The following is a 13,916-nucleotide window of genomic DNA, read 5'->3' as shown; positions in this document are numbered from 1 at the left end:
GACTGAACAAACACTTTCTAGCTAGGCGGTCGCATTTGATCCCACTGGCATGCAAAGTGAAGTAGGTGCTATCATCATCACGATCATCATCGTCATCAGCCTGTTTGTATGCCCACTACAGGACGAAGGCCTGTCCCTGCTACATCCAATTTCTTGCGCCCGCAAACTTCCTAATTTTATCGCCCCACCTAGTTTTCTGCCGTCCTCGACTGCGCTTCCCTTGGCGCCCAGTCTGTAACTCCGATGGGCCACCGGTTCTCTACCCTACGCATTACATGGCCTTCCCGGCTCCGTCTCTTTCTCTTAATCTCGATTAGAATAGCGGCTATTTTTGTTTGCTCTCTGTTCCACACCGCTCTCTTCCTGTAACTTAAACGTTACGACACACATATTTCGTTCCGTCGCTCTTAGCGCGGTCCCTAACTTGTTTTCTCGAGCTACTGTTGGTGCTATGCGGATGGCCTATTGCTTCTGAGCTGCGCTTGCATAAAGTGATTTCTTGTAACTAAACTCGCGGACATGAAAAACAGCAGGCGTGCCCTTTTTTTTCTTTTTTTTTTCTTTCAATCTTTCAACATGCAGCGCTGAAGCACCCTCGAGTTTTCGCACAAAATAATTCTGCGCTGTCTTTCTGCAACCATTCGTGTAGTTATGCGAACGAACGTAAACCGATACAAATTGGTTTGAAGCCTTGTGGTTTTTTTTTTTTTTTTCGCTGCGGCGTGAAACAGGAGCCAAACCGGAACGAAAGAATGTCTCGCTTTAGCGGTGTGCTCTGAAGCCGCACGGTTTGATTTCTTCGTGTGCTCATCTCAAATGCGCGTAATCGTGTAAGCTAGACTCATCCTGTTATCTGAGAACTTTATCCTTCATGTTTGTTTGTTTTTCTCCGCGTCGGACAAACATGTCGAAATCGCTATAGTGCAGCAGGGAGGCGCTCCTCCGTTTATGGTTTTATCGCTCTGTGGTTTCATCACGGAAGTCTAGGGCTGCCTTCTCGACAGCCACACTACCGAAGGCGTATATATTATATTAGGTAAGAACACGTTTTTGTAGCCTTGCTTGTTGTCGCGAGCACACGAGAAGATGTTGTTTCTTTCGGTTTCCGCTATCTGGTCGCCTCCATGATTCTGCCTAAATGCTTGCGTCTTCGGCGCTAGCAAGTTTTCGCCGACCAACAGAGGGGTTGGCGGAGCTTTTTCTCCGTTATCACGGCGCTCGTTGCAAAAAAAGTCACGTTTCGTCGATTCCGCGGCGAGTCAACGAAGCCGGGGGGGGGGGGGGGGGGCGCTGCCCAGACTTTCTTCTGATCCGGTTGCAACAACGTTCGAAGCGCCGTCTATACCGTTTTTCTATGTCTTTTTTTTTTTTTGAAAACAACGGAACTGTTGTGTGCAATTTTGGCATAGCTCGTGAACTGTTTAGTGCACGAACGTTGCGTGAGATTACATCCGTAGGATGACAAACACAGTGGTACGTGTCACGCTTTCATGATGCTCTAATTAACCGCTTTACGTAACTTCATTTCACATAGATTGCAGCGTGTGCGTTGGATCTGCATAAATTTTCACTGATCTTTATCAATGTTCATCGCTACGACAAATTTTTACTCGACACTATTGTTTCCGTTATAACAGTCATGTGAACGGACGAGTTATGCTTACCATGGTTGCTTTGACAGCAGGATGCAAGAGAGACCTACTAGTGTGAGGACCGGTACCACTGTGGCCTCTACTGCCGTAATACATTATCAGCCTATTTTTACGTCCTCTGCAAGACCCAAGGCCTCCACTAGCGATCTTACTACCCCTGTCTTGCGTCAGCTGACTCCGTTCTCATACCTGCAAATCCCTTAGATTTAGTCGCACCGCCTACGCAGTCTGCCGTACTCAACTGCTTACCCATACTGTGACTGGTCCCCAGACCACCGGTTATCCATCTGTTCTGCACACATTATTTTGCACGGCTGCCTAACTCCATTCCTGATTTTTCATATTCTCAGCTAACTATCATGTTCTAGTACATAGAGTACACTTGAAAGGAGCCCGCGCCTATTACGACCGACATTTGGCTCGCTGGGCCATGGCTGGGCCGGCCTGCCGTCTGCCGCAGCAGAAGAGGAGGGCGAGAGACGACGGAGCACGTGCTTCGGGGCTGCCGTTGCTCCGATCTCTCTAGTGCGCGCGCGTGCTGGACGCGTTCCCATGACAACGGGGCCGGGCGCGCACGCGGGTTCTCGCGCGGCGCGAGCTTCTGCGGAAGGCGCGCGCGGGGGCGCCCTCGTCGCAATTTTTTTTTCTTCACTAACCCCTCCTCCCCTTCCTCCCCTCTGAGCTGCCTTCACGCAAGGACGCTCGGCTCCACGGCGGGGAGGCGCAAGCGTTCGTCTGCTTGCCGTAGTTTGGTGTGGTGTGGTGTGGCTCGGTCGTGTGCGTGTGTTTTCCTACTCGGGGAAACGCGGAATCTTTGGCAGGCTCGGTTGTGTCTCTTTATTTGCGGTCGCCGTGGCTTCCTCGAGGATCTTCGTCCACCTCGGCTGGCGCATAGGTAGGTAGGCGAACGTCGTCGTCGAATCGAGGACCGTGGTCGGTTGCGGGGCTTCAAGTGCGCTCGGCAGTCGCGGTTGCTTGCCTGCCCCGATCGCACTAGATTTTTTTTATTTTTACTTACGGGGGGTGGGGGGGGGGGTGTCTTCCCCTAGCGACGCTGGGCTCCGTTGCTAGGGGCAGCGCGCAGTTACCTCATGGCCGTTGTTGAAAAACACGTTAAACTCGCGCGCATGGGGATGGGCTTCGCGTGTTTCTCTCTTTCTTTCTTTCTCCGTGCTCCACGCCGATTGCAGCGCGCCGCTGACGCCTTGTGCTGCGATCTCTCGTTGATTGACGAGCGGTGAGAGAGCGCCCGATTTCGCGTTTCCGAAACTGTCAAGCTAGCGAGCAAAGCGCGTCCTGTTCCCGTGCCGGCGAGTTGAACTACATCCGGATCTACGGAGCGACGGTTTCTGTTGTTGGGTTGCCTAAGTAATGGTTTGTTTCCAAAGCCCCGGGGCCCCGGTATCCTAGCGATGTATCCTGGGCCGCTCTGACTTTCGGTAACGTGTATCACGTTTTTTTGTGTGGCGGTTTCCTTTCCTTTCACTTTATGTTTACTGTTCCTGGCTTGTTAGGAGGTGGTTGTATGTTGTCGTTCACCCCCCTGTCGTCTTCGTGTCCGCCTTCTACTCTGCATGTTTTTTTTTCTTTTTTTTTTTGCCCCCTTGTCGCGGGGCTATGATTTGAAATGTTTGCTGCGTTTGGTGTTGGTGATCTACGATTGTCAGATGTAGCCGGTGTGAGTGGTAGTGGCCTATGTTTGTGGGCGCGTGGTGAAATAGGCGCTCTCATTTCATCGAGAGTTGTCTGATTAGTTAGCTGACAGTTTTGAAAACTGTGTTTCAAGCTTAGCGGTTTCATTTCAGTTCTGCGGTAATATTACCTGAGCCTGTCGATCGTCTTCTGTGTATCCAAATTTTGCACAATAACCAATACGAAAGTCGGTGCAAGCTTGCCCAGCACACACCGTTTAAAAAATCCATTTGCACTACGTTTGTAGCATGAAGTCAGGATCGTGGTCTAGAATTTCTACAGAATAAGTTAATTCGGAAACATGTCATCTCCACCATAATTAGCCTGTCCTTCATAGTGCAACTTGTAATATTATCAAGCTGTACTGTGTACAGTTTATAGTACAAGTTACACCTAAACAATGCGTTAATAATGTGCATTGTAGGAGCACGAGAGCAACAGTATGCATCAGTTGTATGGAGGCAGCTCTATCAAGATGTACAAAAAGAACAAAAAGGGAGAACAGAGTAAAACACAGCAAAGTGCACGCATGTAGCAAATATTCTATCGAAACCAATGCAGAGAACATTATAATTACTTTAGGTTTTAGAATCATCTCTGCTAGCTGCGATGAAAGTGGTCGGAAGCTACTCGAAGACATCGCTGGACAAACCTAGATGGCGGCATTCCTCATCTATTACCTTTTGAGATCCATTGCCTATTCCAGTGGACGTTAATGTTAACTTTCCGACCTTTAAAAAAAAATTTTTTTTTGCACCTTTAGCACTGATGAGGGGGAAAGGCTCTAGGCAGGTGCTTACGATGTCATATAACAATGACGTCATCTCATTGTCGTCGTGATGCATTTCTTGATGTAATGGCACACCACAAGCTGCCATAGAAATACTAGTCAGGATGGCAGGGTGTTCTATTTTGTCAGAATCGCCTGCACTTGGAGACAGCCTAAGAATTCAGTACAAGCTACACCCACTAAACCACTCTGCGGCTGCGCTCTGTGCCATCATGCTCCAAAACAGTTTCTGATAGACTCCAATATTGAAAGAAGTTTGCTTCCATCCCGACATCACAGAAATCAATGAACATAATTCACTGGCACATCTATACAATAGTACTCTTTGAATTGGACTTTAGCTTGCCACTGCACCGAGCATAGGGTCCTTAGGGTGGTGGACTTCACTAGACTACTGGCACGCTGCCTTTCAGAGTGCCTCCTTACCCGGAAGGTCCTTAACGTTGATGTTTTCAAAAAAATGTCAGAAGATTGCTGCTGTCCACAAAATGATTACTTTGAGATGTGGATGCAGCTTTGTGTGAGACCAGTGCACCAACATTAAAAAATGGCCATTGAGTACACTTCTAATGGTTCAAGATTGCGCTGCTATCTGGGATGGAGTACCAACACAGCAGTCGTGCGGTCACTTTCATGCACGTGTTTAGGTAAACAAAGTAGTTTTTAGCCGAACAAACTTGAGAGACGGTTAGCTTGTCCATGTACCTGAAGATGTGCCACTGTGTCCATAAAGCCATGTCAAATGATCAAGCTTCAAGTTTTTCAGCTTCCTAAGATACTGCTTGTGAGAGGAATTGATTGTGAAAAGCGTGCGTGTTGCACTAATGCTTTGCTGTATGCGCTAATAATAGAAGGTCAGTCTTCCTGAGAGTTTAGCTTTAGGACCAGCTATTATTGCCATAAAACGTGTGTGCCCATTGATGTACACACCTTAAGTAATAATGAACTTGTGCAGGTGGCGTCCCGTGGGCGCTGGGGGGCATGGCGGTAGAGGAGCCCCCGATGCGGGAGGACGCAGCACAGGTGGCTCCGTGCCAGCACCGTGAGGGGGTGCCTGGAGGGGGCGCCACCCCTCCGGGGGCCCTGACCCCTCGTGGACCAGCACCTCTGCTTCCAGACGGCAGTGCCAAGGGTGGAGGAGGTGGGGGCGGCCATGACGATGAGCTCACCAGCCTCACCTGGCTGCAGGTGAGTGTGCAGGATCCTGTCTTCTGATGTACTTGGCAGCTTCACTTTAAAGGGTCACTACAGCACTTTTTGAACACAGTGTAAGGGCTTACTCGCACCAGCAATTCGCCGAGGTGGCGCGAACAAGTTGTTCGCAAATGTTCACTTTAATCAAAACGCAGCCATTTTGGGTCCGTTGCTCAATTTATCACTTCTGCAACTGCAACCGCAGACCTACTGAACCAGTCAGTGGCACAGGAGTAGGACGCCTTTATATGCTGACACTTGTTTTACATGGTGGTGGCGGTGCGAGCACCATGTAAAATTCAATTGCGAGACATTTCGGTGTGGCACCAGGCAGGTCGCGCTTGCCCGCATCAGTTGCCGTGAATTTATTTATTTATTTATTTCAGATACCCTCATGGCCCACGGCATTATTGAGGGGAGTGGTACACACATTGCAATAAATTTGTACAAAAGGAGACAACGCATATATATAAAACATATATATACTGGAACAAATACATAATTCACAACCCGGAACATGAAGCGAGTTCAAAATTGTACAATTTCCAAGAAACGCTAAATCACGCACAAAAAAGTTGAAAATTGCAAAACGCCACCATTAGCACAAACATGAACACAGCAAATCTGGGGGGAAAATACAGAAGGATGCGCATGATAACGAGAAAAATGGAAATGGAATCAAAGCTATGGCAAGCAATAATGTGTTGATAATTTCTTCTTAAATTCATCAAAATCTTTCGAAAGTGCAATATCCCATGGTAGCTGGTTCCAGTCCAACGATGTTTTTGGAATGAAAGAATTCCTGCAGGATGTTGTACGGCACTGTGAAACACCAACTTTGCATGGATGATCTAAGCGGGATGAAACATATGTTGGCGGCGTGAGTAATGTATCTTTAAGGGAGCAATTTATGTGGTAAATTTTAAAAAACAGACACAGGCGTGATATCTTTCTGCGCGTTGCGAGAGGGGTTAGTGACAATGTGTTTTTCATTTCTGTGACGCTGGACAAACGATCATAGTTACGAAGGATGAAACGGGCTGCTCTGTTCTGTACAGCTTCGAGGGCGTCGATAAGAGAGTTAGTGAAAGGGTCCCATACTGAGTTAGCATATTCTAATTTGGAGCGGACAAGCTATTTGTATAGAAGAAGTTTAACAGGTGTCGGGGCTAAGGAAAAATTCCGTTTCAGATATCCAAGCATGCGGTTAGCGGACGCGATGATAGAAATGATATGTGCCTTCCAAGCTAGGTTTGACGTTATAATGACACCGAGGTATTTGTAAGATGTTACCGGTGTTAGCAGGGAAGAACAAATAGTGTAGGGAGCGGGGCACGGATTGACGCGACGCGAAAAACGCATTACTTTGCATTTAGTATCGTTAAGTGTCATCTTCCATTGTGAACACCAGTTAGATATAGTAGCTAAGTCTTCCTGGAGTAGTACGGTGTCATTAGTATTTTTTATTTCCCGGTAAACTACACAGTCATCTGCAAAAAGTCGCACTGTGGATGTTACGTTGTTAGGCAAGTCATTAATATATACCAGAAAGAGCAAGGGACCGATAACAGAACCTTGTGGGACGCCTGAGGTCACAGATACCGGTGATGAGTTAATGCCGTTAGCGTGCACGTACTGGAACCTGTTAGACAAAAAGCATTCAATCCATCGTAGTACATTTTGGTCGATGTTAAGTTTACTTAGTTTGTGAAGAAGCAAGCTGTGAGAGACTTTGTCGAATGCTTTGGAAAAGTCTAAATAGATGCAGTCAACCTCACTGCCACGATCAAGTAGGAAGTTAATATCATTTGTAAAATTTATTAGCTGTGTTTCACAAGAAAAGTGTTTTCTAAAACCATGCTGCGCATGAGTAAAAAAGGATGATGACTCAAGAAAGTTTGCTAGGGATGACAAGATGACATGTTCCATTACCTTGCAAGGAATGCTGGTTAGTGATACTGGCCGATAGTTGAGTGATAGGTGCTTGTCGCCTGATTTATGGAGTGGAACCACCTTAGCCAATTTCCAGTCGTCTGGAAGGTCACAAGTCTGAAGGGATTGCTCAAATATTTTCGATAGTATGATGGAAGAATATACTTTAGTGTTTTTCAGGATTTTAGTGCTGATATTATCGGGACCACATGAAGAGGATAACTTTAAACGATCTATGATACTTATAATGCCTTCAAAGTCAAAACGAATGGGATCCATAGGAAATATGATAGCGGGAGTATAGTCTGGTGGTGATGCGCTAAAAGGGACAGAAAATGCATTAGCAAAAGTCTCGTTAAGTACATTAGCACTATCACTGTTAGGGATGGGATTTGATTGAGAATCCAGGAGAGAGATTGATGGCTGATCTGACCCATTAACAACGTTCCAGAATTTTTTAGTATCAGTTAAAAGAAATGATGGCAGTGTGACATTAAAGAAATGTTGTTTAGCATCTTTTAACGATTTTTTATAAGTGCCAACTGCGGCTCTTAGAGCTGACCAATGCTCCGATCTTCCGGACGACCTCGCCCTGACATATAATCGCCTTTTTCTGTTCCCGAGGCGTTTTAAGGAACGAGTGAACCATGGGGATCTACGATTAGTCGTGATGATTTTACGAGGGACGTGCAATTCGATTAATTCATGCAGTTTTTCTTTAAACATGCACCAGTTGTCGTTAACAGATCGTTCGGCAAATGCCAGGACGAAATCGTCGAGAAAAAACCGGAGGCCATCATTAATTGAAGAAAAATTTGCTTTAGCATAATTGTAAATGGTTTTCGTTTTATTTGGCGTTTTATTCGACGGTAAATTCAACGTGATGTGCAGTAAACAATGATCACTTAAGCCTGGCAAGTATTTGACCTCAGAAACAAAATCTGGGGTGCTCGTTAGCAAAAGGTCTAATACGTTAGAACTGGTAGCTGTCGTCCTTGTCGGCTGGGTAACCATTTGTGTTAGCGAGAAGAAGGAGCAGAGGGCTGAAAAACTTGCCGACTCGGAAGATCCGTCACCGTCCACTGCAGGGATAGACCAGTTAATGTTCGGGAAGTTGAAATCACCAAAAATAAAAATAGGACGACCAGGAAACTTTGTTTGAATTATGTTCAGAATATCATGAAGGTCGTTAGAAAAGCCGACGGGCGTAGATGGTGCGCGGTAGCATGCACAAAATATTAGAGCTTTATGGTTAATTGTTACCTGTACACATTTGAACTCCAGTGTAGTATCAACACTAACTTCAAAGCATTCTAGATTGTCCGACACAGCGATTAATACACCACCGCCGCGACCAAAAGAACGGTCACAGCGAAATATACGGTAACACTTTTCCGTTGAAAATATTTCATTATTATGCACAGTTTCATTGAGCCAAGTTTCCGTTAGTACAATGATGTCAGCTGCTGTAGTATCGGCCGTGCAAGATATACTATCACGATTGCCAATGACACTGCGTATATTAGTAAAAAGAACTGAGACGTTATGTGGTGCCTGCGCAGGTCGGTGCTCATGTTCGTTGAGCTATCTAGGAGACAAAGGGCCAGAGTTAGTTACAACACGTTTTTCAACTTTTTCTTGAACGCTATCAGTTATAGGGCAGTAGGTATAGCATTTTTTCTTCAGAATAAGCTTGTTAAAACGAAGACTAAACGGTTCACCGGGCTCAGTTTGCTTCGCGAATTCAGCAAGCTTCTTCCGTGCATGCCTGGTGTCCGGAGCAAAATCTTCATGAATCGAGAAATCGGACTCTTTTAGTTTGTTTTTTGCGCCCATGACCTGTTCTTTAGTTTTGTAGTGCGTGAATTTCACAATTATAGGTCGCTGTTTCCCCGTTACGGCCTTACCGATCCTGTGCGCGCGTTCAATGTCCAGTTCGGCTAAGGTTAAGGACATGTTCTTTTGAACAATACCTCTTATTTTTTCCTCGGATTCTGCCCATGTTTCATTGGGTCCCTCTGGAACATTATAAAACACAATATTATTTCTGCGAGACCTATCCTCAAGGTCATTTAAACGGATTTTTAATATCTCATTTTGAGCTAGTGCTCTTTCAGCATTTTCGCTCACTGTGGTCATGTCCTCCCGAACTGCGTCGAGCAACTGCAATTTATTTTCAACAGCGTTAAGGCGGGCGGAGATTTCTGTAATGTTTTTACTCAGTTCCTTCTGATTTGCTGTAAGGCTTTGCAGGGAATCAATTATGCGAGCCTGTCCTTGTTCTATGTTGGCGGAACGGTCCCGAAGATCATGAAGCAGCGTTAAAACTGAACTGTCATCACCTGAAGCTTTCGCGGATTTATTAGAATTCGGCCCGGGATTCAGCTCGACATCCCCGGACAGCAACATTTTTATCACGCAGAAACACTCATGCACATGGTTCAAAAGCAGCTGTGGGCATGGGAACACGACAAGGAACGCGTTATCTGAGCGTTTAGAAGATGTGTAACAAACCTGGAACAGGCAGAAGCGGAAGATATTTGTCAGCCGCATTGTAGCGTTGTTCCCATGCCCACTGAACTGCTGCGGACGGTGCCAGTAGTTTAAGTAGAGCGGGGGCGTTGATGTCGATGGTGATGCAGTAGACCATCCAGGGAGAGTCACAGGATCTGGCGCTGGCGTGGCAACTCCTGGGTCGGCGGAGGATGCGTCACTTGGCGCTGGGTTTTCAGTGCGCAGCACGTGTGGCAAAGCGCCATTGCAGCACCGATAAGGCGCCGCAGCGGTGCTTGGGCTGGATGCTGTCACGAGCTGGAACAGGCAGAAGCGGAAGATATTTGTCAGCCGCATTGTAGCGTTGTTCCCATGCCCACTCAATTGGTTTCCAGTTGCAGTCAGTTGCACGACCTCTGTCATTGGCCGGTGTGAACATCTCTTAAGAGCTTGCGATCTGTACACAATGCTGTCATGAATATGCGGCTCAAATATTATTCTGCTGCATGCAGGAGGTAGCGTACAGCGAAAGCTAACGCTTGCTTGCTCGTCCCTGCTAATTTGCTAGTAAATGGGGAAGCGGCAGTTGCCAACACGTCCTGCCCGACCTGTCACTGCTTCTTTGATGCTTTCCTGTGCCTTTGTCAGGTGCTAACCTTGAAGGTTGCGAAATTAATGAGTTAAGGAGCGATATATTGCAATTTCAACAATATTTTTTAAAAGCTATTGATGCGGTGCCCTATATAAAGAAATGTACTCCCTACCTGCAGATAGTCTTTTTCTTTTCACTGCAACAAACCTCATCAAACTCGGTGCAGTGGATGCCGAGTGAATAGATTATATAACATGGATAAAGTAAGACCTCCTCAGTTAAAGCATCCACTTAAGGAAGCGCCATGATAGTGCTAATCTGTTTTTAAAAATAAACCCACAGCGTGACGTTCTGGAGCAGCAAAACCTATGCAAGCTGCTCATTCGGAACGCTGCTATATAAGCTCGAGCTGGTTTAGTGGTTGCGGGCACCTGAATCTGTGCCCTCAACTTATGCGCCGGCCCAACACGTGCTCACAGAGCACTTCAGACGTGAGCTCTACAGCTGAAGTGTTTTAAAGCTAAGCTTGCATAGCCTATTCCCCTCAAGGGGATGTCCGTTTCTAACTGCTGTCGACTGTGCAAGCGCATTGACGGCAAAACATCGCACTCCCACAACTCGTGAAAATTGTACCATAAGATGCATATAGTCCTGTATAGGCTTATATAGTGCCTAAACCGCACCGCATCATATTCTTCCCTCTTTCTGTACCCTTAACTCTCATGATGCCTAACCAGCCCTGGTCAGCTGTGTCATTTGACTAAAGGTTGTGCACTACCTGTGTTAGTTCATTCATGCCATTTAATGACCCATGCTCGTGGTAGCAAGCGATGTAAACATGTGAAAATAGCCTTTCGGCAGTTGCATTTTGGAACCACTCACCGGTATTGGACAACACTATACATATGCTGAGATTCTGTGAACATATCAATCGCATGTTGACCAGAGAAATTGTCAACGTGGATTAAATACGCATCTTCCACAGGCAGATATAATGCGCAATCACGAAAAGATCCGAATACATGGACACTCGATCTGCGAAAAAAAGATACCTGCACCTTATACATACCATGTGTTGTTTTTCAATTTACCATTCTCTCCAAAACTGTGAAAGCTACGCTTACAGACATAGGGAAGTGTTCTGCACCTTTTCTAAGTACAGGCAGCTCTTCCTGTGTGTTCGCAAAAGCACCCAGCTTTCTGCATTGTTAAGGCAGTGATGTGTATAAATCCAACCTTGCCCTCTTCCGGCACAAATTATAAAGGTCTGTATATGTGTCAGGTGAAACGCACAGACACTGTGTACTTAGATTTGTGCAGAGATGGTGACTGGGATTGGCCGTTTCTCTCTCTTCCCTGTCCTCCATCAGGACACGAACCTGCTTCGCAAGTTAGCTGGGCCACCGTCCTCGTCGGCCAACCATCAGGGGAACGGGACGATGGCAGCGGCTACAGGTAGCCGGAGCTCAGGCAGCACGACGTCAGCCACGTCAGTGGGCGAAGACGACGAGTCTCGGGAGTGGGGGCCCCCAGGGCAAGTGCCCTACAACCCTCAGGTCTGGCAACACTTTGGACTTGGGGTATTCTCGCACGTACGACCTGCCCCGTCATATATAGACAGCACTGCAACAATCTCTCGACCGACGTATCTTATATATCAATCAAAATTAACCTATGAATTGTATCGTCTATCAATCCGTCAATCAATCATTTGGTCCATTGACATTCATTTTTTCTTTTACCTTATGCGTACAAGATACAGTGAAAAAAATATCTGGCAGGAGAAAACGCTGGGCTCCGTCACAGCAAAGTCGAGCTCTCACCAACCGTACTGCAGACAGAAATGCTGACTTTGCTAATAGAGTTTCAACTTACGCCGCCGCCTTGGAGTGACATAAGATTTTGTAATGTGCATTGGGAGTAACGCGCTGTAAGTAAGATGCAATGAACGGTAAATGACCAGTTAAGCACATTGTATGGGGTTCTTCCCAATAAAGTTAAATAAACCTTGTAGTTACCTCCGCTGCTTTACGAGTTAGGTGTCTTGCTTTCATAGTGGGCCTCGCTGTGCGTTTATGGTCAGGTGAGGTTGATGGCTCGTCGTTTTCTCTTTCTGGCTGCATGCAGGTGCATGTGACATCGAAGCCTCCGTACTCCTTCAGTTGCCTCATTTTCATGGCGATCGAAGAGTCGGCCGGCAAGGCTCTGCCCGTGAAGGACATCTATGCCTGGATCCTGGGCCACTTCCCTTACTTCCAGCGGGCCCCCACGGGCTGGAAGAACTCAGTCCGGCACAACCTCTCCCTCAACAAGTGCTTCCGCAAGGTCGACAAGGACAAAGGACAGGTGAGACAGTGGCGGGCATGGCAGCATCAGGATGCAGGAAAAAGAAAAACGGCAGGAATGGACCATTTGCAGAATTTTGAGCGACCTCTAGCGCCAGAATTGAAAACCTTGCACCTCGCTGCGGGATTAGAAAATAAGTGTTTCTGAGAGTACATGCGATAAGTGGCATCAAAACAGCTGGTGCACTTATAGCGTAGGTTGCCTGATGCATTTGCGAGACTTCTGTCGTCTGTGATTGAGGAAAGCTCTGTCCTTTGATGGACTGTAGGTATTTGACAGTGCCACATATCGAGCTAAAGCCATTTGCAAAAGTCTAGTCTGCTCCTGTGCCAGGCTGTTTTTCAAGCAACACTCGTCCTCTGGCTACATTTCTCCTTCTAAATGCAATCCCCGATGGAGGAAGCACAAGCACAAAGGCTTTCAGAGAACCTCTGAAAATTTCAAGACCTCAGGGTTCCCTTGCATCTGGCCACCAAGCAAGAATGTGATGTTGCCATTCTAGAGCCTGGCATCACCACTAGTTTGCATTTGCTAGTTTCCTGGTCATCCTAGCCACTGGAGGCCCCCTTTTGCAGAATTTGTCACATCTCTCCAGCAATAGATCTTGTGCAAAACCTGCAAGCGCTCTTCACCACACGTCTCCCTTACGTAACTAAGGTGGCAGACCTTGGGCTAGAATCCCAAGTGAAGTGTCAGCATGCGGGATTGTGATATCATTCCTGCCGCCGTCCATTCCATGCACCGTCGAAGCTTTCAAAACTATTGTCTTGGCTTTAACAGCGCAGCTTGCGGGAATGCGGCCATATTGGTCAGGACAAGCTAGCTGTCTGCAAAAGCCTGCTTGCTGACTTTCACATGTCTATTTCAGCGGTGGTTTTACATCTTGTATGAAGCTGCCTCATTACCCATGCAGCTTATTCCCCTACCCTGGCTCGTCGAAATGCTGCAGTCAGTTGGTTCTAACCGAAATGAGCAGGCTAGTGGACCTTTACAAGAGGACAGCTCTCTCCCAGGCTCAGCTGATAAGGTGATAAGCCGATAAGAGAGAGCTGACTACACTGATTAGTTTAGTAAGCAAGTTAGCTTTTGGTGAGCTGTGTATGAGGATCTACCGTGTTTGATGAACTGCAAAGTTTCTAGAAGTGTAATTGATTAGCAGTCATTTACTTGCGAGCATTGCGTGCATGCATTGTGTGTATGCAAGTTAGTTTTTCAACGAGCTGTA

General features: G+C 46.7%; 1 protein-coding gene across 3 annotated transcripts in view; it reads left to right on the top strand.

The window, feature by feature from the left end:
* Window positions 1–13,916, top strand: part of LOC142588061 (uncharacterized) — a 67,177-nt gene that overhangs the window by 28,900 nt on the left and 24,361 nt on the right. For 2 of the 3 annotated variants that reach the window (XM_075699508.1, XM_075699506.1), the window contains exons 3-5: window positions 5,090–5,322; window positions 11,716–11,901; window positions 12,473–12,691. In XM_075699508.1, the coding sequence (XP_075555623.1) occupies window positions 5,116–5,322; window positions 11,716–11,901; window positions 12,473–12,691 (612 nt within the window). In that variant the 5' untranslated portion in view covers window positions 5,090–5,115. Of the gene's footprint in view, window positions 1–2,418; window positions 2,548–5,089; window positions 5,323–11,715; window positions 11,902–12,472; window positions 12,692–13,916 lie in introns of those variants that run through there. The other variant, XM_075699507.1, reaches the window with a different exon arrangement.

Source organism: Dermacentor variabilis, chromosome 7, assembly GCF_050947875.1.
Source record: "Dermacentor variabilis isolate Ectoservices chromosome 7, ASM5094787v1, whole genome shotgun sequence".
NCBI classification, from domain to species: Eukaryota; Metazoa; Arthropoda; class Arachnida; order Ixodida; family Ixodidae; genus Dermacentor; species Dermacentor variabilis.
The sequence above is the reverse complement of the archived record's forward strand: the minus strand, read 5'-3'. Positions and strand labels throughout refer to the sequence as shown.